The sequence below is a fragment of the Micromesistius poutassou genome, assembly GCF_964030765.1.
Source record: "Micromesistius poutassou genome assembly, chromosome: 13".
Lineage (NCBI taxonomy): Eukaryota > Metazoa > Chordata > Actinopteri > Gadiformes > Gadidae > Micromesistius > Micromesistius poutassou.
Window position 1 is genome coordinate 8,925,518 of NC_140283.1, and position 24,771 is coordinate 8,950,288.

Below are 24,771 nucleotides of genomic sequence, written 5' to 3' on the forward strand. Positions count from 1 at the left end.
GAGTGGACACATGAGGCCCAGCACGGCTGTTACCCTTTATAGGACAACTTGCTACCCATCTTCCTTTACTAGAACCCGTCTTCTGCTGTTACCGAGGGCATAGAACAAGTGACTAAGCCTCTTCTTTGGAGAGTATTATAAATATAGATAGGCACTATAAGTAAATATTTAAAATATGTAAAAGCTGCTTTGCATTTTCAGCCGGAAGGCAGTCCCAGTCCTAGCTGCCATTTTGAAAGACCAATGAGTTCTTCAATGCCGTGCCGTGTTGTATTCTTTGCATCGTTCAATAGAAAAGCTCTTTCATGGCATTAGTACAGAGCTCAATAACATGATTCTCTGTGAATCATGTTAACAATGCATCTCACCTTTAGAAATAAGGCTAGCTCTAACAACCATTAGTGGAAATTATTCTTTTTTTTTCTGCTACCAACGAGCGTCTCTGATGCTGTTCTGAACCACCCCAGATGTGTTGATCTCCATCCAGGTTTTTTATGAGCCTCTCCCTTTCCAGCGCTAATGACAAAAACCCTGGGGAGGTATGCATACTTGATTTGGGGCCCTGTGTCTCAAACAGGTGAAAATGACGAGCAGGTCATCAGGGAAACATTTTGCTGCATTAAGGAGGTAATGGTACTCACAAATTGCCATCAGACATCTCTGTCATGGGGTTATAAAAGCGCCAGCGGGGTTCAGAGAACATCACTCCCGCAATCCAACACCCCCCACCCCCCCCTCAACAATCCTGTCCGCCCGCAATCCAACACAACAATCCTGTCCGCCCGCAATCCAACACAACAATCCCGTCCGCCCGCAATCCAACTCCCCCCCCTTAACAATTCCACCTGCGGTTATAATGTAAGCATTATAAGATTCTACAGAGTCTCACTCCGGCCAAAAACCAAAAGTTGCCAACCCTGCAGGGGGGCACCACACATTACCTGGTCTGTGGGAAACACTGAACATGTTCCTCGGTTTAAATATAGTTCTAATAGTTAATAGTTATTCTGTAGCTGAAACCATGAGTAACATGTTTTGCCAATTAATGGGAACTGGAAATATTTGACGATTTATACACTTTTTTCGTACTACTAAGTGGCTTTTAAAATCGACTTCCATTTTTATGTTACTATAGTTGTGCATAAATACTATTTTTTTTCCCCTACTCAGCTCAGAAAAAACCCTGCAAAAGCTGTTTTTACGTGTCCACTGGGTCAGAGATGATGTGGCTTTGATGGGCGCTGCCCTCCTGGAAGAGCGCGACGCTCTGAGATGAAATGCATCTTCCTCCCCCTACATCCGATCTCAAGTGACCAACGTGTAGGACGGGGCGGCGGCGGCGCCGACGATGTTCTGCTGTCGCTAAGGAAACGAGAACCCGTGATCACAGGCATTCAACACCGCCACTTCCTGGCCGAGACAGTAGCGACCTGCCCCCCCCCCCCCCCCCCAATATGGAGGCCTGTCTCGTCTCCCCCGACGATGTCATGTTTAACAGTTAGGAGGGAGATATTTTTTTATGCGATTCAGGGCGAGATATTTAATAACCCACCGTTCACCAGAATCCCTTCTTTTTCGCAAGTCTTGGATTAAACAAGATGCCAAGTGTTGATGGAAAAAGACAGTAAGCAAAATACCATCTGGCTAATACCATCATGCTAATCACTCTGCTGTGAGCCACACAGCATACATTAACCTGGGGAAACACAGCCACGGCTATTTATCACAACACACAACAACATCAACAGCTGCTCAACAGACAACCCCGACAGAAAACAGAAAAAAGAGAAAATAATAATAATATATATATAAATATATTTATATATATTTATATATATATACACAAACACACACACACACACACACACACACTAAACCCCCTCTTTCTTCACAATACGATATAACCTTGCATCCAAGGGGCCAAAGAAATAAGCACACAGCATCCAATTGCTCGTAATGTAGCCAAAACGATTATGGTTTCATAAAAGTGTCCCATTAAGTTCTTCATTCAGCTATTGCAGTTGGTCAGTCCGGTCATTCCTGCCTTGTTAAAAAACCTTCATGCCACAGGCCCCTGGTGCTATAAAGAAAACCACATCTAGGTGGAGTCAAAGTCAGAATAGACAACGCACTTTAATTATTTTGGTTGCTGTACCTCTTCTTTTATCAATTCCCAGGGGTGCGTAACAAACAAGCCTTCACATTGATCAGTGTCAGAGTCGTTCCCTTTACGGCCCTGCCCGTGCGCTCACCAAAACCTCAGAGGTAAGAAGAGTCGATGGTCAGGACAGCGAGTGGTATTTACCACACACACCGGGAAAAAAAAAGAAAAAAAAAGGAACTTTACGTTGGCAACGGTGTACTCTGTGGGCTCAGAGAGGCCATCTATAGATCGAACGGTTAATAAGTGAATCGTGTTCGTCACGGGCCCTTCTTAATGCAAGCACCGAGGGGGCTTTAGGGAGAGTTGAGGGGGAGGGCGGCTCAAGATGTAGCCGTGGGGATTGTGAACTCTGCTACTGAACTATGGGTGACCTTTGTTCAAATTGGGACGGGGGGGAGGAGGAGAAGGCTCAGAGCAGAGGAGTCTGGGAGGATCCACTGTGCTCTCTGATAGTGATCCCTCCTTGGCCGCTGCATTAGAGCTGGTTTCACAGAATAGCCTGCCTGGTTCACTCCGCTCCCTCTACGTGAGGCGGGGATATGAATGGAAGAATGTGGAAAGCCCACAACTTCTGGGCTTCACTGCGTCAGGAAGCTTGTTTGGCACAATGTTTTACCCGATCTGATTTCTCCCAGACAAGAATGACCCGCTTATAACATTGAAACATTTGCCCAATCTAGTTTATCTAGATACTTCTTAACATTTAAATAGGTAAAGTTGTGTATGTACGTGTGTGTGTGTGTGTGTGTGTGTGTGTGTGTGTGTGTGTGTGTGTGTGTGTGTGTGTGTGTGTGTGTGTGTGTGGGTGTGTGTGGAAGTCAGTGTGAACCGCCCCCGTGTTCAGCTCACTGTCAGCCACACAGTGACAGGTATTGTCCAGCCAATTAGCTTGCACACAGTGTACCACAGGAAGTGGGACTAGGCAGCCAGTTGTCAGAGCCTTCCCCGGGCCCCCGAGTGTAGGCAGGAGAGAGATGACTTCTTAGGACTGCCTGCTGGCACTTCAATGTTCCTGTGTGTGTGTGTGTATGTGTGTGTGTGTCTGTCTTTCTGTCTCTCTTCCCTTCTCTCTCTGTGGGTGGCAGCAGACAATGCTAATGCTGTCTAATATGCAGCCTGCCTCTGGACATTAGAGCATGATAATAATACTCTATAGGAGCAGAGGGAGGTCGAATAATCTCAACCACTGCACTTCTCAAGGAGGATTCCTTCGACACGGCACCTCTTGATAACAAAAATGTTATTGTCCTCCACATCGCCTCTGCCACGCACATTACAAACCAAATTGATAGAATTTCCTACTACTCCTACAACTACTACCACTCCTACCCCTGCTACTACTACATGATTATTGCGCTCTGATAATACACTGTATAATCCTTTAATACTTAAAACCACAGACCCCTGAGGACGTGGAGAAAACACAAAACCTGACCTTGGGGTGGATTATGAGGACCTCGGATCACATCAAAGTCTGTTCCCTGATTACCAATGAGCCGCTCCGGAGAGGAAGGGGGCGGGATGGAACGACCCCAGAGAGACCGCTGTTTACTTCAGAAGGATCTCGTCTGAGGGGCCCTGACCTTGGCTCCGGCGCTGACTCAGGCCCCGCTGGGATCTGATGTTTACCGGGCCCCGTCAGCACACCCACGTCAGTCAGCCCGGGACACTAATAACGGACAGAACGAACCACAAATATACTCCTCCTCAACCGATCGTTCACCGCCCAGCCAATCATATTTAGTCATTTTTATTTGTTGTCGTCGAGATTATAATCCTGCATTCATTTTTTGACGTTTCTTTTGTAATTATCTCAAATTGTTCTCATCATCTATTTAGCCAAGATATCTATATTACATTACTATTCAGATCCACATCTTTTGTGGCTGAAGAGGTCCCCTAGTGTATCAAAGAGGTCCTATTTTGCAATGCTTGTCCTTGTCCATTCAGCCAGTGTATGGCGAATTAATATGCATGGCCCTTCATTACAGCTTCAGTGTTAAGGGGCTTCGAGGGTCCTCATTCTGTTGAATTAGATTCAGTACGTCACTCCTCATTTTCATTACTCGCGCATTACTCTCTTGTCCTGCTGGTGCATCTAGCCAAAGGCAAAAGTTGAAATGCATAACATAATAAGTGAAAAGGTCTAAAAAAAATCAAAGTGAAATGTCCTTGAACCAATGATGAATATACATTTATACAACCTCAAATATTAAACCATTTTCTATTTCAATATTTGATCTCAGAATTTTCAGGCTGCTAATTGGATAATAATATCTCAAAGCTTCAGATGTCGGGTCGTATCTCGTTGGGGATTTTGTTGCTCTGCGTTGCGGGAAATCACATATTCACCTGCATAAGACGATGTCAGGCATGAAGCATTTGATTTGCCTCCTGTAACTACATCACAACAATATGTCACTGTAATGGCCGACATTCCCGGAACACATGCAGGTCAGTGCGGCGGTCACACAGGATTCAGCTGAAAATCATTTAACCGCCCATTTTTCTGCCAAGGTTGTGGCGAAGCGATCAATTGATCCTCGGGGAAAACAGCGACCCAGCAGTCATCCCGGAAACGGGTTCCTTCCATGACTCACTGACAATATTTATACACTGGCGACGGCTCCCCGTAAAAAGAAAGAAATAGCCCTGTTGGTTTAGACACTTGACGCTCTCACTGGCTCACTTACACCACACCCCCGCGCTGCTGTCCGACACCGACGACATGCAACTGACTTTTGTTTCGAGATTGTGACGCACGTCTCTGTTGGCACTTGGTCTTCTTTTTGTTTTCATGCCATAAAAACTTTTTCCAAATTGTTTATTTCAGTTGTTGTTGTTGTTATTGTTTATTTGAGTCCAAGCACACCGTGTCTGACACCAAGGGCTCCAATTAGCAACCTATTCGTGGCCAGGATATTTATACTGGCCGAAGCTCAGCCCTCTCCTTGGGAGAAAGCCCAGCTCCGACTATATAATAATTAGATGGGGCCCCCAGAGTACTTTTATGCTAAAGTTAGGCCAACACTGGAGAACATTAATTACACTGGACTGACAAATCACTCATCAGCTTGCTGTAACATGATTTCTTTAGCCTCAAATAGATAGACAGACACACACACACACACACACACACACACACACACACACACACACACACACACACACACACACACACACACACACAGACATACACCCTATCAGGTCACTTTCGGGAGGAAATTGAATCTGCTTCACATTGTGCTTGGGCCAGAGGTTTTATTTCATTCAATGTACCCTTCTTCTCCGAGCGTACCCCTGCAGTGACACGGACAGGGCGGCCCCCTCTGTCCTCACAGGAGAGAAGGATCATCTGTGTCACAGGTCACCAGCCGTCCAACACAGCAACGCTTTTGACAGGAAGGAGTTATGGCCGGTTCTACTAATCCAGAAATGTCTGGTCGTTCCAAGGTCACTTTGTGAGGACATTATATAAACAATTATTTTTTTACATTTTCATTTGAATTCATCGCAGGCATGCCTCTAAAACTACAAATTCAAGTGTTTTGTGGGAAGCAATCATTGATTTAACTGTGACTAAAGCAGAGCAGGCATCTGTGCCGTAAGCAAACACATAACACCAAAAAAGAACTAAATAAACCCTAACAAAGGGGGAAATATATATATATATATATATATAAATAGAATAACTCCACACTGCAGTGTGCAAATTATGATCGCTGCTTGAAATCCGATTGGGCAGCTCTCTTATTGGCCAAATCCCTGGCATGCTAATCAATCATTAGGTTGGTGAGACCCAGTCAGCCATAAGCAGATGCAACAGTTAAGCCGGTGTGAAGCTAGATGGGATCTGGAGATGTGTTTCTAATTTTAGCAGTGTCTCCGAGGTTAGGGCTGGGGAAGGCCAGCTGAGGCGGATCATAATGGGAGAATCAATGTTACGTGTAACATGATCTGCTTCTTCCAAAGGCAAAAGGGGGGAGGTGGAAAATCAATGTGTTGAGACGACCCGGCCTATGTAAAGAGACTACTGCCATCAGGCCATATCAGTCCAATAGTATTACATCGTCTCCATAGCAAAGAGTATACGTCGTCGGCCATCCAGCTTGTAGACGTGTTTCAATATCAAATGTTTTCCATTGGTTTTGTTTTACCGGAGAAAATACAAAAAAAAGGAACCTTCATTGTCTTGGAAGGAGAACCAACATTTTAGCAGATACATATCTCCACACCAGTGGCGATTTCTCTAAGACTGCAAGGGAAGCTCAGCTTCTCCTAAAATTAAAAAAATGAAATGGTCAAATATATACTGTTGTGTTAACATTTCATTGACTAAAAATGCGTTAGAACACGTCCATCTCGAAGACGAGTTTGTTCGGAATCAGCTGCTTATCGCAGGTCGACTGACTCGATTTCCTCCTCATACATTCCCGTAGCGTCACAGTGCATGTGCCTGTTGAAGCTCAGCATCCATCCACTTCAATGGGGCAGCATAGAACAGCTTTTTTTAGTGCGTCGAAAGTCAACGGTCATTGGATAATGTTGCAATTATGTCCCTCCCACGGACACTCAGCGTCTCTGGAGGTGAATGGGGGAGTGGGCTGGCCTGGACGCTGGGCTTCTGTGTGATGATTGGAGGGTCTGCGAAAGACTGAGTTGCCGTTTGATTGAGTTTGTGTTTTTGATCTATAAAACGTCGCCGGAGCTCTCTTCAGTTCTCCGTCCCATTGCGGATTTTGCAAGCGAGTCGAAAGACAAACTGCAACCTATTTCTTGATATTTGCTTGGCGACAATTTTCATCGTACATTTCATACACTTATACACACAATTCCTTGCTTCAGTTTAACAAAATTCCCACATTTCCTTGTTGAAGTTTAAAATCGTTTTGGTAGTTGGCCATCACTTTGATTCAGGGAGCCTGAGGTCTGAACTTCAAGTCCTGTATTCAGATCAGGACTTGCAGGGTGACAAAGCAGGGAAAGTTGTGTGATTTCTTGGTGTTCCTTAAAGACATGGAGTTGGACAGTGCAATGCCTCAGCTTTACTAACTGTTCTCATTAGTGGCAACAATTGGAGCTACATGTGCAGGTGTATAAAGGAGCTTCTCCTGTTTAAAGCGTCTCAAGTCCTACACCTAACACAATGGGCCAAGGCCGTTTAAGCAGACTAGCTCTGCTGGCCATTGAGAGGACACTGGTCAAGTCACTGGAAAAGACAGCTAGTTGGTATGACAGAGCATTTCCTTGAAAAGGAACAGAGAGGATAATTTACATATACATAAATTGACAATTTATCTGATGTAGGCCGGAAATGAGCTTCCCCTCTTTGAAAGACTAGCAGCCGCCACTGCTCCACACAAATAAAAGTGCATGCCTCTGCACATTTATTTTGGTCAGTTTCAGTGCTTCAGTTTTTTTTAATTCAAAGCCATAGCCTGAAAGTTATGTCTTTCATGTCCTTTCTTATGCTTGAGAGTGGAAAGCGGGCTTATTTTTATTGATATACCTATTAAAGCTGCTGTATGTAATCTCTCTCTCTTTCTCTCTCTCTCTCTCTCTCTCTCTCTCTCTCTCTCTCTCTCTCTCTCTCTCTCTCAAATGAGGAGGCACTTGGGGTGTGAGTGTGTGACTGTCCATTTAAATAATGAACGCAATAAACAGGAAATCTAGCACTCATTCTCAGGATGCACCAACAATCGAGGCAGGGTTAGAGGAAGGGCAGGGCTATTGAAAAAGTCCCTTCCCTTGGCGCAAACTTCTATTATTTGTCGCTGCATGTGCGAGTCACAGGTCACAGCAAATGGCCTAACGGCCGGCGTGGAGCCTTTCTTATTACATGTGGGGGCAGAGCCGGGGCCCTGCCCACCCCAGCCAGCCTCGCCACTCTCTCCTCTGGACGATTGAATATCAGCGTTTGCTTAAATCGGTGGTGGCATTGAGGAATTCAAACGGGAAACAGAGGCGAAGGCAAATGGAGACTTCACAAAAAAGCAATTTCAGGCTCTTTTGCTCTCCACTGCCGTCGGACCACACACAGAGGGACGCCATTAAAAAAAAAATGGCCTCTGATATGCAGCCTTTCGATTATGGTTATATTGATCTGAGAAATGACGTTTCCCCGGGTACAATGTGGCGGCCCCCCCTGGTGAGGCTGACCCAGTGACACGGTAAACGTTATCACTGGAGAAGTGGCCCACCACGATTACAGAGGGGCGGAACACAGAGACACAAGACAATGCTGATCTCCAAGCCGCAGACGTCTTCTGACAGAAGGACGCTGAATGAAGATGACAGGTAAACGCTTTCGGTGATAAAGGGCTTAGCCTTCATCATGGTTTCGGTGTGGATTTCTTTTATCGGCCAGTGCTGCCATTTTTATTTTCAATCAAAGTCATTCAAATAATGTGTTTGATGCGACTTCCCGGGTGTTGGAAATAAACAGGGAAAGTAACCACCTCCGGGCGTAAAGACCAGATTCATAGCAGGAATTACTACTAAACTGCAACTGGCATGTCATGTAGATGACTTGTCTAAATGTCCCTAAATGTGTATCCAACAAACCTTTCTGTTGACAATGGCTATGAAGAGCTGTCAGCAATGAGTTTGCATCGCAAATGGCAGTTGATGTTGCAACGGTAAATTAAATAAATGACTGCAGAGCAATATAAGCCATATCTAGGGCCAGGGACTTTAAAAAGTGATGTTTCACAGATGAAAATCCTGAATTCCAAAAACAGCAATCTCCTGTATATTCAGGCTTCCTTAAAGGACTGCATCGGGCTGGCTGTCTGATATTATGAGCTTGATACTCGATCTGCAGAGTGCAGTCTCACGTCACTGACTGAGGCACAAGATTTCACACTATATAATAAGATGCTTTCTATATTAAGCCTATAACTGTTTGACAGTCAAGCTGTTAATGTTTGCGCTTGCCATAGGATCTGTTACCATGCTAATGCTAACCCACAACACTCTTTCCAACAGTTAACGTTGCCAAGACAACGATGCAAACAATGAGCCGCATTAGAACCATGATCATCTGGGGAGGAGGATTGCGGTGAATGATCTCCAGCTATACTGTATATTCAAAGTCATTAACTATTTATTGACCATAAAAAATGCATAAAAAAACCAGCCTTCATAACGTATTATTTTATTTATAACACAAGGTATGGGCCGGGTCCCGATTGACTTGCCGTTCGGACAAGATGTCCTGCCATAGAGCATAATGCATGGACTACATGGTCCATAATACATGGACTACATGGTCCATAATGCATGGACTACATGGTCCATAATACATGGACTACATGGTCCATAATGCATGGACTACATGGTCCATAATACATGGACTACATAGATCATAATGCATGACTATATGGTGTCATAATACATGGACTACATAGATCATAATGCATGGACTACATGGATCATAATGCATGACTATATGGTGTCATAATACATGGACTACATAGATCATAATGCATGGACTACATGGATCATAATGCATAGACAACATGGACCATATAGCATGGACTACATGGACTATAATTCATGGAGAACATGGACCATAATGCATGGACTACATGGACCATAATCCATGGACTACATACATTGACTACATGGACTGTGATACTGTGAACTATATGAACCATAATGGACTACAAAGAATATAACAAAAATGGATGGACTACATAGACCATAATGAATTGATATCAATATTAGCATACCAATGGTGCTACCCATTAACTTTTGTGGGCTTTCGTTGTGATGTGATGAATACTCTGCAGTGCAGAGGATTGTGGGGCAAAAAAGCCCAAAAAGGTAAAAAAAAAATGGTACAACATCCTGGTATTTTCGGCATATTGGATTTTCCATACTGTGTATTGGGACATACAAAATAACATAGAGAAGGCAGCTATGAAGACGCACAGTGCAATGTTAAACGAGGGAAGCCATTCTCTGATGGATATATAAAGTAGGCTTTCCTCAGCGGTTCAGGGGTTATTTTTAATGGATTAACAAAAAGTCACAATCCTCTCCAGGATTAAAGAAATGCAAACTCTTGCATTGAAAGGTGCATCGCTGTTCAGTGTAGCTGTAAGCAGGGACAGGGATCTCACTAAATCGGTTAGATTGAATACATTTTCTTTTGTGCCCTGGTAATTGTAATACATTTGAACACAGATGATAAGAGTGTGTGTGTGTGTGTGTGTGTGTGTGTGTGTGTGTGTGTGTGCAGACGATCTTTAGGCGTTGTCACTCTAGACAGGGATGCGAGAAGCCACAATAGAGTTATAAATAAATAAATAAATAAATGCATATTATGAAAATCATAACAGGCACAAGGGTTCTGTGAATCATTTTTAAACATTGTAAAGTGGCACCCGACCAAAGTGGCACTTCCCCTGACATAGACCAGCATGCACGTCGAGTACAGACCTGGAGTCTGCTGCTGGACCATGATGGCGAGGTCGGGCAGGTGCAGGAGGATGAGCAGGGAGCCGGCCCCCAGCAGCAGGAGGCACCATAAGGAGCAGTACAGGGAGCAGGGCGGCTTCATCATCCCCAGAGGCAGCAGCCTCCTCCTGCGACACATGGCCTCCAGCAGCCTACGCTCCGCCCGGCTCATCCCTGGACGGCCCGGCCAGCACCACCTGAGAGACGGACACAGACGGAGCAGGCAGGGTAATGAGAGCTGGAGACGCACAGAGACACACGCAGAGACACACACAGAGACACACACAGAGACGCACAGAGACACACACAGAGACACACGCAGAGACACACACAGAGACACACACACAGACGCACAGAGACACACACAGAGACACACGCAGAGACACACACAGAGACACACACACAGACGCACAGAGACACACACAGAGACACACGCAGAGACACACACAGAGACACACACAGAGACGCACAGAGACACACACAGAGACACACACAGAGATACGCACAGAGACACACATAAAGAGACAAACACAGAGACGCGCATAGAGACACACACAGAGGGACACACAGAGACACGCATAGAGACACACAGAGACACACACAGACACATACAGAGACACACACACAGACACACACACACAGACACACACACACAGAGACACACACACAGAGACACACACAGTGTGCAGAGAGAGGGAGCAGGTCCGGAGACGGCGCCGGAGTGACATAGAAAGGAGCCAGAGAGAAAAACAAATACGAAAAGGTGATGGATGAAGTGATAGAAGTGATGGGGATGGCTGACTGATAGATTGAATCAGTGCGGGGTCAGTAGTCATTCAATATCAAATGTAAGGCCATGGTGTGCGACGGAAAACAAACACGCAAACCTGTGTGGACACCTCATCCGAATAATACACACAGACAGACAAAATGGACTTAACCGGTAAACAAAGCCTACACACAGGCCATCTCATCTCATCAGAGTGATTGTGGCCGTGGCGTGGGGAGCCACAGAAAGGCTGCCTTACAGCATCCACTCCACGGCACACGCACAAGAAATACAAAGTTCCTGATGAGTAATAACAGGAGGAACAGACGGAGAGGTCGGGGATCCTGGAGCGGGGACAGGGAGTGTGCGCGTCACACTCTGCGGTGGTAAAGCGCCCGGGCCAGAGCACAGCCGCGCTCTGCCAAGAAGTAGGGCTAGAAATATAGGACGGCCCAATCCACTGAGGTCCGGTCAGAGGCAAGATCGCCACGGCAACAACAACATTCTTCACTTCTACTGCTTGTGACTAGATGGAGGGGGGGGGGGGGGGGGGCAGTGGTCTGAATGCCACACTAACTTGGTCAATTGAAACCTTCACCTGTTTTCGTTTTTTCTTCTGTTGTGACGGGATTCAGCATACTTTTAGAGAGAGATCATAACATAAATTCAGACCACTAAAAATGATAAATAGAAGAATATACTAACACACCAATCACACCCACTAGGAAATGTAACGCCCCAAATAAGAAGCATTGTTTCGTGCTACTCCATGTGCCATGAACCATAGCATACAGTTCAGACCCTAATCCAAGGCTGCAGCCATCGGCCCTAATACCATCCTTACCTGTTCTAGGTGTGAGAAAGGATGATTCGCTTGTATGGATGTTAGCCCCCTTCCTCCCTCTCTCCTAACACAGATAAGATTCCCAAATGAATCCTAAAGAAGATTCTGCTGATGGAATTACCTTCACGGTTTGATTTATTGTTGCAATGTGCTACTGAGCCATGATTGTGCCATGAAGTGTGCAGCACACCCAAGGTAAGCATTATCCACTGGATAGCCACAATGAGCAGGGGAAAAAACATTGTTTCTCTGGGTTGTTTCCTAGGAGTTGTCAACAACAACAACAACAACAACCGAATGGGCCCAGTGGGCTTGTCCTTTAAAAGTTGGAACAGTCACAAAAGGTCAGCAACGATTCATAATAAAGAGATGCTTGTGCCCACTTGATCAACTCATCGACCGTGATGGCCGCTTCTGAAATGTTCACGTTTGGCAGCTGGTAGTTAATACTTACTGGGCAATCAGAAAACATTGCTCGGCACTGGATTCTTGTAATGAAAACGCCAAATCATGTTACAACCAAAATCTGTTACACTAAAAAGGTTATTTGTGGATAAAAGCCCCAGCTTAGTGCCTAAAATAGAGTTCAAATGTTTCTCCCGCTGCTTCTGTTCTTGCACATATCCTATTATTTGCTGAAACGGCGACCCATTTCTCCCAGAGAGTCTCGCTTGAAATTAGCTGAAGGGAGGTCTTTGTGTCTGGACTGAAATCAAGCTCCTTCGGCTTCTACGAGACATCAGACACCCTGAGATTGCAAATCTCACCTCCAATAGCTGTCATCCACGACAGGACTTAAGATGCCCTCAGCAGACATCCTCCATTTGAGATCACTCTCACACACACCCACACACACACACCACGCACACACACGCGCACACGCACACACGCACGCATATATGCACACACACGCACACCCACATGGAACAGCTCAGAGAACAGACTGGGGAGGTGAACAACCGCGGCTGGCAAATCGTACATACACAGTGCTCTACCTCCCAGTGTATTTGAGCATAAGTGCATATATATAAATCTGGGAAGTTCTTGTGCAATGTCTATACTTATCTCTGCATGTGTAGTGTTTGTGCACGCATGCATATGTGCACATGTGTGTTTACTGTTCATATTTCCTGTGGTGGAGGATCCTGCTGACTGATCTGGTGGGCTCCTTTGTCCCCCCAGAGAGCAGGGAGAACATCTGCTCCTCTGGATTCCTGTCAAAATGTTCAGCAGGTGTATACGCACACAGACACACACACACACACACACGCAATAAGCATTCAATACATTTCTAATTTTATCCTGGCACTGCAACCTTCCTAAGCAAGACAACTCATCATCAATAATGCACCGGAGTACTAACTGCATTTTAAACACCTTTAAACTCAACACACCCCGACCTTTCCCTCTGGCCTCTTTGACGGAGTGACTCTCAAAACTCCATGATGGAAACTAGTTTTGTCTTAGTCTTGGCCTTACACTTTCTAGTGTACTGTGTTCATCCAGGTATCACAATCTAAAGTAATAGGACTCCTGAGACCGGGTGGTGGGGGGGGGCAGGGGTTCAGGACAAACAAGGAGCACTGTAGTCTGCTGAATGAGAAAACAAAACAATGGAGCTGCCCAAGGAATGTGCAGCAATCTACGGAGCAATCAAAGCGGATTCTATCCAAAATAGACAAACAACGATGGGGAAGATTAACAGAGATCTGCATGGAAGGCTTTGCTCAGAGGAGAGTATTTTTTTGGTAAGTTATTTAATCTGATTGGCTGGCGTTTTTGACACAACGTGAGGCCATGCCCATATTTGGAAATTGCTCTGCCAAGGACAGACATTCCAAGGCCTGATATTCATTAGAAAAAAACTAACAAAAACAAAAACTTGAATGTGTGAACAGTTTCACAAGGATTTACAGCCAATAGAAAACATATTAAGAAGAGGGATTTCTACACTGCTTGTTCTTAGAATGGCCTTGAGGCGGTCTTTTGAGATAACTAGTTCAAACTTTTTCAAACAAATATTTCCCAACAATACCAATATGTACACAGAAATCAGATGGCGTCACACAACGAAATATCTCGTTCCTACTTCTGACCGAGACACACGGCCGACCTTTAACCTCAATACGATAATGTCCAAGCCCAGATAAGAGCCGTTTCGATTGGCATCGCTGAGAATAGTGCATAGAGTGGGGAGCCCCCCGCGGCGTCTAGATTATCATGACAGATTGAGACGTCAGACATCAATAGCCATCTACACAGCTCCCCCACGTAACCCCGCCCCCACCGCTCTCCCGCCCGCCCGCTGCTAACTAACAGACACAAACACGCCGCGCCGTCAGGACGCACCATCCATCACGTGCCGGATCCGCAAATGCCAGCTCCCCGAGGTCTCTCATCAACACTCTGAAATAGGAAACGATTGGTTATATTGAACTGCTGCGAGTGCGCTGCGCTGTATCAATATTGTGACTGCAGCAAAGTCATTTCATGGTGGGCTGGGGGGGAAGGGGTGTGGCAGGGGTTCAAGCTGATATTTAAAGTCATAAAAAAAAGAGTGAAAGTTTGAAGACCCGTAAAAAAATACCAGAAAGAACTGCAGCTCATCGCTACAGATGCTCCGCATGCAGGGGGACGATGCCGGGGGTGGTCTTTGAGGAATACAAACAAATGGAAAGGATTGGGGTGCAGTCGTGTTGCACCCTTCGTCCAGGGCCTACTCTGCTTTTGAAAATTACCTGAAGCTGTAGTCTATAAAAGGTGCAAAGTAGTTTAAACAAACTATTTTCAAGCTACGCGGTCTCTCCTCACACAACACTCACTCACCCGCCTGCGGCTGCCAAGTTTCCTTTTAATGCTGACCCCGCTTATGGGTCTAGGATAGACTATTGTGACCCACCTGAACTGTAGCGACTGCAGTCTGCCAGGCCCAATACTTAATCCTTGGTTTCCAGGCAACTGTTTTTAATAAACCAAACACACATGAAGGTTTTTTTTAATACATGCTTTCCCATACATACGATTATGGTTTCATCAGGGAATGAGAGACTAATCTACTTAACACACACTGAGGGGGATAGGGGCCCTTTATTGTAGTAGAGGAGGTGGTTTATCAATTCATCGGATTTACAGATTATAGGCCTATTGCTGATTATATTTCTGTGACTTTTACATTTGGTCCTTGTTCACGTCGAGCAGATCTAGCAATATATTTCAAGAGTAATATTCTGTTAAAGATTAGAGGCAGGGTGAGTGTGCGTGTGTGTGTGAGTGTGTGTGTGTGTGTGTGTGTGTGTCTGTGTGTGTGTATGTGTGTGTGTGTGTGTGTGTGTGGGGGGGGGTCCTGATGCACAATGAGAAGGACAGTTACATCAGATGCAGTTATAAGGCGACGCAACTCAATAATGATCAGCATCTATTGTCAGACCAATGCACACTTGAAAAAGAAAGAAGTAGTGCCGCACACTCCGAGTTAAGAGGTTTAATTGAGGTGATAACGTTTCGGCCGAGCTGGACTTCCTCAGATCACATGCACACTATAATAAAAGTATAAGAGAAATGAACGTGATATGGTTAGAGGTGAAAAGAGTAATGAATGTGAAATTATTTTCCAGTCCAGGCATACTGCCTTCCCTAAACGTTCTGTTATTATAAGCCACTTAAATCCTTATCGTCTTCAAAGCAAGTTAAAGTGGGTGAAATCAAACAGTTGTTTGATTTATTAGATTTATGTAGACTTGAGGACTACAATACAAGGCTACAGGGCATAGCCAACAGGGTTGTACAGGGATGGGGCCCTACCTCTCATTCGCTGCGACATGGTAACGAGTTTTTTCTCGTTACCATGTATATTTTGTATATTTTTTCCATACAAAATACAACTACAAAACACAAAGGTTTATTGTAATAAAAATAAGAGTTTTTTTCCCTGGCTACGTTGAGGAAACTACAGGAATAATAAAATACATCATCATATCTTGGAATTTTAGCAATTTAAGATAATTCAGAATTTACCCTCTGTTCTCCTCCCAGGCAAATGCTGAGATCCACTCTTGATGAATAAATTCCTCTTCTTGTATTTCATGGTGGTAGTAAGGAGCACTTAACCAAGAATCCAGTTACTCCAGTTAATCCAGTGTCCCTCCCTCGATTCACCGGTTGTCTAAAGATCACCGGCTTTCAGACTCGAAAGGATGGCCGTGGCATTACCTTTCCATCATTATTTTTTCCCCCTTTCAAAACCATTTTGGTCTACAATGACTGGACCGCTATGATAGGTTTGATAAAGAGTGTCCATTATAATCGGTTTGGTCTATACATCCTGCCAGTTTAAGCTTGGCGGTGATCAAAAGGGAAAAGCCTGATTCCTCCCTTTTCAGCTTGAAAGCCCACTGAGGTGTATCTGCAAGCTGGGCTAATACTGCTGTATCTGTAAGAGGTGTGGGCCAGATTAGTCCTCTGTGAGTTCTAAGAGGCTGAGTACCACCTTGCGAGTGGCTTAAAACATCTTTGGAAGGCCTGCATACGAGTCCCTGTTCCCCATTAGTTCTAAACCACAGCATGCTTAGTGAGGCAAGGTGCTCATACCTCGGTAATATCAATAATGTTTTATTTGTATTCTAATAAAAACAACCTACAAAGCAGCCCGCTTTGACATGATCCTAAAGTGAACACACTGCTTCCGCAATTAGCTGAGATCAATGGCAATTAGCCTGTCCGTGACCCAAAGGGAATAACACTGAATAGTTATTGAAAACTCAATGTGCCAACCACAGTTCATTTACATGTAGTACATTTAGTGCATTTAGCAGACGCTTCTATCCAAAGCGACTTCCAACCATTTTTATACACACACCGACAGCGGTGTCAACCTCGCAAGGCCACAGCCGGCTCATCTGGAACAGTTAGGGTGAGGCGTCTTGCACAGGGACACCTCGACACCGCTAGGAGGAGCCGGGGATCGAACTAACAACCTTCCGGTTACAAAAAAATTCCGATCTACCTACTGAGCTACTGCCGCTACTGCCGCAGAGAAGTCAATACTCTTACTCAAACACGCACTTTAGCCGTTTGGTTTGAGAGTCCTCCAAAACATGTTTAACAAATAATCAGTGGAAGGATTGACCTAGATGTAGGATGCATAGAGCAACAGAGCCCACCCAGTCAGCCCCCCTCCTGTGGACTCACAGGGGGTGGGGGGCACCCAGCCACCCCTGGTGGGACCGCAGGGAGCCTTTAAAGCATCAGCACACAGAGGAGTTGCGTCGGATGTAAAAAGGCCACAGAGACCCAACATGACGAGCCTAATTGCGCAGCGGCGGCGGCGGCGGCGGCGGCGGCTAGCTTCCAACCACTCTGCGGAAGCACAGAAAGCCATTAGCCCATACCACTAAGAGATGCAGCGCGACTCCCCGGAGTCCTGCTTCTTCAGGAAGGGAGAAAGCCACAGCACACATCATCCAGCCGGAGCTGGGCCTGTTCACAGTGCCCATCCCAGAGGAGAGGGGGGGGGGTGCATTATGCCCACTGTGGAAAAGGTCAGCTAAAGACACAGGAGGGGAGGGGGGTGGGGGTCCGGGGGAAAGGTCCGAAAGGAGGAATTACAAAAGACTGTATTCCTCCTTTTCCTACTTTTTCTATACATTATTAATGGCTCCTTCGCACAAATGTCTCCCCGTCGGAGATCATTTGACGTCACTGTTGAATAATCCAGAGCATGGTTTATTTTCTCATTAGCGTAGGAGCATGGAGATATGGTTTCCTAGCCGAGAGAAAGAGCAGACCTACAGTGAGATTAGAAGTGCTGTGAGTAATTGAATCCTTATTCATATCAACTGAAGAGTACAGCTCAGAAAGAGCCTAATGGAGATCTTAACCAGGTGGCTTACAGCATAACCGTTGGTTTTGTTTTTAAAAGATGAATGAATGCCACACCATCATACAACCGACTTGATGTGTGTCCTCTTCTGTCAAAAGCAATATAAAAAGAAAGAGCAACCCTCAAGTGAGTTGTTAGTGCACTTGCTGAAGGCTCAAAAACTGCAGCAAATATATTTGCATATTTTCAGATAAAGATTAAATAATACCCTGGGGATGCCTTCAAACTGTCACATAAGCCAGTATCTGTACAGGCAAATACAGCGTTCTGAGCTCACAGAGCAGCTTACAATGGGAAACAATGCACACCAAAGGCTGAATAACGTTTATTCATGGTCTAAACTTGTGAGCAGAAGATTATCTGCTTGTAATAATTTGTGGTCATGACCGTATCTTCTTAATAAAAGGCACGGGAGGTAATTAACAAGGTCTATTTATTTCACGCTCGTGTAACAACTGCGCCGACCTCCTCGGTCACTTTACACACCCATTTCACATATCCATACGCACGTCACATTAACAAGTGTATCAGTGCGCGGCACTATATACTACATCCCCCTTTCTTAACATGGATGTTAACCTTCAACACTGGTATTGCTTACCCATCTATAATGAAATCATGTGCTGTACTAATAAACTCAACTTAGTATGTTTGGTATTGTTCTTCCATTTGTGAATACCTCCAAGACACAGATTGAATAACATCTACATTGTGTCAACTTCTGTATAAGGCATGTCAAATACAAAACTTTTCTGCTTAAGAAACACATAAGAGACTTCAAACATTTCTCTTTAAGATGTTACCAAACAAACATCATTTCACATTTTGTTGTTTCATACACTCTTCATATATTACATTATCTTTTTTTTTTTTTTTTTTTTTTTTTTCACAATTTTCAATTTAGCAAGAAGTGGTCCATCACTCAAGCTATTAGCGTTGACCCATCTGAAAGTCTTTAAACCTCTCAGGCGGTCTGACGACTCTCCCACTCCTGGTGTGAGTGGAATTCAGCGTGGATGAAGGCTGAGAGTCCATACTCTCTGCTGTGCCCGTACCTGACAAGTCTGTCAGGTCCTCATCGACAACGTCTGCATCAGAAGTAGCCTGAGTACAGACTGGCGTTTTTCTGAGATGGCGTCTGTTGCGTCTGTAGTGCTGCCCAGAAGACGCCACAATGTTGTAGGAACGAGGTTCACCTCGCTCTTCAGTGACCACAGCCGGACGCCAGCCCTGTGCAGTTTCCATGTGCACGGTGGTGCCAGGGCTCAACTCAGGAAGCCGCCTGGTACCTCTGTTGTAGTACTGTTGCTGTCTTTTCTGCAGGTCTTGGAGAACAGAGTGTGCGTTCCGGGGTACTGCAGGCTGGAGAATGGAGCTGGAGCTAGGCAGAGTGCTCCTCAGTACCCTGCCCATGAGCATCTGAGCAGGAGAATATTCCATACCTGTGACAGGCGTGTTCCTCAGGGTGAGAAGTGCAAGAAGAGGATCTATTCCTGTTTGTTGTGCCTTCTTGATCACCTGTTTCACAGTTTTGACATTTCTCTCTGCTAGGCCATTAGACTGTGCATAGCCTGGGCTAGAGTGAGTGAGTTGAATGCCCCATGATGTTGCAAAGCTATGCATTTCCTGACTAGCGAATGGTACATGGTCACACACAATCTCTTTTGGAATTCCTAGTCTGGAAAACACTGATTTCATTTTCCTAATGACTGTGTGTGTTGTCTTGTCCCTAATGTTCAGTACCTCTGGGTATTTTGAGAAATAGTCCACTATCAAGAGATATGACTGACCTTGAATTTCAAAGATGTCTGCTCCCAACTTGAGCCACGGAAGCTCAGGTACGTCATGTGAGATCAATGGCTCTCTTTGGTTTCTTGGCTGGAACTGTTGACATGCACTGCAGGTCTCAACCATTTGCTCAATGTCTCTCATCATTCCTGGCCAGTAGAAGTATCTTCTGGCTAGGGCTTTTGTTCTTTGCATTCCTTGATGTGCCACATGCAACTGATGCAGCATTTCTTGTCTGAGCACGCTTGGAATGATTATCCTGTCACCAGCAAACAAAATGCCATCTCTCACTGACACAGTGTGCCTGACAGGCCAGAACTGTGTCATACGAAGGTCCACCTGTTTCTTGTGATGTGGCCAGCCCTGTCTGTGTCTGTTTTGCAGGAGCTGTAGGGTCTCGTCTTTCTGTGTTTCCCTCTTGAGCTTTTCCAGAGATGCTGTGCTGAGAGCCTCCGTGGGCTCCAGAGTGTAGATCACCTTCTCATCAGCCACATCATCTTCTATCATGTCTTGCTCTTGTATGACAGCTCGAGACAGTGTATCAGCAATCAGCAGCTCTTTACCTGGCTTGTAGAAGACATTTAGGTCGTACCTTTGCAGCTGGAGTAACATCCTCTGCAGTCTGGACGGAGCTGTGCCAAGGGGCTTCCTGAGGATATTCTCCAGTGGCTTGTGGTCTGATTGAACATTCACTGTCACTCCATAAACGTATTGGTGAAACTTTCTGACAGCAAACACAATGGCTAATAACTCCTTCTCTATTTGTGCATAATTCCTCTCAGAAACGGTCAGTGCTCTTGATGCATAGGCTATTGGGTGTCCATCTTGTAGCAGACATGCTCCTAAACCATCTTTGGATGCATCAGCCTGTATGTCAAGCTGTTTCTTTGGATCAAAGAACTTGAGCACTGGTGCATTTGTGAGGGCAACTTTGAGCTTTTTGATGGCTTCGTCGTGTTCATGTTGCCACAGCCACACCATGTCTTTACGCAGCAGCTGTCTCAAAGGTGCAGTAAGGGTGGCCTCACCTGGAATGTATTGTGCAAGATATTTTATCATGCCTAACATCCTCTGTAGTCCTGCTTTGTCAGCCGGTGGGGGCATTTCTGTGATGGCTTTGATTTTTGCTTCATCTGCCTTCACCCCTTCTGCAGTAACAACATGTCCCATGTATTTAACCCTGTCAACTTTAAACTGTATTTTGTCTTTGTTGAATTTTACGTTTGCTTCTTTTGCTCTCGCCAGCACTTTCTGTAGTGTCTCGTCATGTTCTGTCTCTGTAGAAGCCGCAATGATCATATCATCGGCTATGATGTGAACTCCTTCTATGTCTCCAAAGGTTTCACAGTTGCGTTGCTGAAAAACTTCACTTGCTGATTTGATTCCGAAAGGAAGGCGTTTGAATCTGTATCTCCCCCATGGGGTGTTGAACGTGCACAGCAGCGATGATGCTTCGTCCAGCTTCACCTGCCAGTAGCCATCCTTTTCATCTAGCACAGAAAATATTTTCTTACCAGCCAGCTTGCTCAGTACCTCATCTGTTGTTGGAATGGAGTAATGCTGTCTCAAGATCGCCTTATTCAAATCACTGGGATCCAAACAGACTCGCAATTTATTCCTGTCTTTCTTTTCAGTGACCACAAGGCTGTTTACCCATGATGTGGGCTCTGTCACTCGTGTGATCACATCAGCTTGCAGCAGGCTGTCTAGTGTGTCTTTGAGTCTGTCCATTATTGCCAGTGGTATTTTTCTACACCCATGTATCGCTGGTGTGATGTTAGGGTCTATGTGGATGTGATATTCACCATCAAACTCACCAAGACCATCAAAGACTGTTGGGTGCTGGATGAGCAGGTCCTCCTTTGTTGCCAAGCGATTCACATTCAACGTGTCCACCTCCACTCTTTTGATCAGGCTCAGCTGTTCACATGCTTCTCTTCCTAAGATCGGTACTGAGGAGTGCTTTGACACATAAAATGTAAGCTTTGCTTGGGCCCTAGCTGTGGAACATGTGAGTATGAGCATGCCTTCAGGCTTCAGTCTCGCCCCTCCATATGCCGTCAGCACAGTTTCAGTGGGTTTCAGGCTAAGCTTCATTCTCTTCCCACGTCTGGCCTTCCTCACCATGCTTTTGAACACTTGAAATGGCAGGACATTGGCCTCTGCTCCTGTGTCCAATTTGAATTGGACGAGGGTATTGTTTACAGTTATGCTTGAAAACCAGGACTTGTCTGTTTTAGCATTTGGTTGTTCTGTATTCACTGTTCCAATAAACAGGGCATCAATTTCTGCATCTAATTCGTGTACAGTCTTTCTTGTCTGTATTTGATCTGTTCCACACATCCTTGCATAATGGTTCTGCTTACCACATCTGTTGCAGGCCACTCCATATGCTGGGCACTGTCGTGGCTGGTGTGACTTCCCACAGTTTCGACATGTGTTGTTTTGTGCTTTGCTTTGTGTCCATTGGGCTGGCTGTTGCTTTATTTTATTCTGTGGTTGCTGATCTTCTGGTTTGCGCTTGTGGAGCACATGCACCGCTTTCTCCTGGTTAGCTGCTCCCATTGCTTGTATCTGCGCTTTTGCTGTATCCGAAGCACGACATGTGTCTATTGCTCTCTCCAATGTGAGATTAGGTTCTCTCAAAAGTCTCTCTTTCAAGCGCTGGTCGTTCAAACTGAACACGATCTTGTCTCTAATCATATCATTTTCTGAGGCGCCAAATTCACAGTCCTTACTTTTCTGTCTCAGTTCCGTTACATACTTTTCAATGGAGATTTTTTCTGTCATTGGGTGCGCCCAAAACTGGTGTCTCTCAAATACCGTGTTCTTCCTCGGCAAGCAGTATGCCTTGAAAGCGTCCAATATTCCACTCACCGTGAGGTCACCGTCTTCGCCGACATCAACATCCAGCGTGTTGTATACCTCCAATGCTTCTTCGCCTATTGCGTGCAGCAGAATAGCCACTTGTACCTTCTCATCCTTTTCCTCTGCACCACTCGCGGTCATGTATATTTGGAAGCGCTGTTCCCATCGTCTCCAATTTTCACCCAAATTGCCCGTTAACACCAGCGGTGACGGTAGTTTAAACTGTTCCATCTTCAGATAGCTTCGGTGCTTGTTTCTCTAGGCAAGATGACGAAATGGACCAACTTCTGACACCATGTAATAATTTGTGGTCATGACCGTATCTTCTTAATAAAAGGCACGGGAGGTAATTAACAAGGTCTATTTATTTCACGCTCGTGTAACAACTGCGCCGACCTCCTCGGTCACTTTACACACCCATTTCACATATCCATACGCACGTCACATTAACAAGTGTATCAGTGCGCGGCACTATATACTACACTGCTAAAATAGTATTTAACATTACGGTGCTAATAATTAAAGGGTGTCATGGAAAATCGACCAAGATAATAACAAGTGAAAATGAAAAACGTGTTTTTGAACATGTAAAAATAGTCATTCATGCGTGTGTGCGTGTGTTTCGGGAGTACCAAGCACCGCTTCCTCCGTCCAGAGTCTTTGGAGGTGCTCAGGACAACCGCGCTATTTATAGCTCGAAACAGAGAAATAATTCAGTATGATCGCAGAGAAGCTCATTCAGCCACACCTTGACGGGGGAGATGAGGGGAAATTAAAAGATGGACATCCCACCACTCTCCCGCTCGAAACTTGACAGGTGGGGTGTGATATATTTTTGGATCAACACCTTTTCCATCTGCCGTGGCGTCCAGGGGAGCACTTTCGAGACTAGAGATGGAGGAAAGTTCAGGCGACCCGCGGAGGGCTGACTTATGATATTTAATACATGCCGTCATAAATATTTCCTGAGTGAGAATCTGCGGCTGACCAGTGGCTGACCAGTCTCTGAATGCCCATATACACTCCGTCGTGGCCTATCATTTCCGATCAAGTGAAAACATGATTAAAACGTGCAAACATAACCATTTCACCATCAGGAACTCATTTGATAAATGTTGTGAAACATTTACTAACCCGACGGACAGCCTGTTAAACCCGGCGAGAACAGGCTACCCCTTCAAAACTTAGGCTACTGACGAAAGTACCACCCCCTATTGGAATGAAGCAAGACCCCCGTTTGAAAGTGTGCACCGACACACCAGGCTACCAGGGGTTTCATCCAAAAAGTCTAAATAAATAATACCACCATTACCTTTGTAGAAATCAGCATGGACGCTGCCTGGAGAGTTGGTCCGTGTGCAGGAAAGTCAGTCCCTGGCGATGGCTCATCATGACTGGCTCTGCGCTATCGGAACTACAGGCTGGAGAAACCCCATCCACACTTGTTAAGTGGTTAATATTTAACCGTATGCATCCATTTGGCTAGAAACGGTCTGCTTTAGCGAGAGAATGGGCAAAGAGACACGAACTTCCAGTAGGAAATAGTTTACTGGCTGCTGGAGAGACGCGAGCCAGTGGAACCAGCAGCACGGAGGAACAGCTACTGCGGAGTGCGCGGCGGGGAGGTGCATGCTCCAATGCGCGTGTGTTGATATAGAGAGCGAGAGAGAGAGATAGAGAGAGAGAGAGAGAGAGAGAGAGAGAGAGAGAGAGAGAGAGAGAGAGAGAGAGAGACACACACACACACACACACACACACACACACACACACACACACACACACACACACACACACACACACACAGCGCAAGAGAGAGAGCTGAGAGATACAACAGCAGAGAGGAGAGCTCTGGTTCTATTTCTTGCCTTCCACCGACGGTCCCAAGGGAGATACGGGCCGCTAGTACAGTCGACTCTGCCAGGCAACAGCACACGACTTAACAGGAGTCACACAAGGGTTTTTGACACAACGTTTTATTTCAGCTGTTGAAGAAATT

The 24,771-nt window shown here is 45.4% G+C and overlaps 1 protein-coding gene across 1 annotated transcript in view; it reads right to left on the minus strand.

The window, feature by feature from the left end:
- The window catches only part of LOC311357384 (carbohydrate sulfotransferase 8-like), a 37,560-nt gene extending 13,180 nt beyond the window's left edge, over nt 1–24,380 (minus strand). Inside the window, exons 1-2 of the mRNA XM_084477319.1 lie at nt 24,087–24,380; nt 10,610–10,824 (exon numbers count right to left, since the gene is read on the minus strand). Coding sequence (XP_084333445.1) covers nt 10,610–10,799 — 190 coding nt within the window. The 5' untranslated portion in view covers nt 10,800–10,824; nt 24,087–24,380. The remainder of the gene's footprint in view (nt 1–10,609; nt 10,825–24,086) is intronic.
- Between the last annotated feature and the right edge of the window lie 391 nt (nt 24,381–24,771).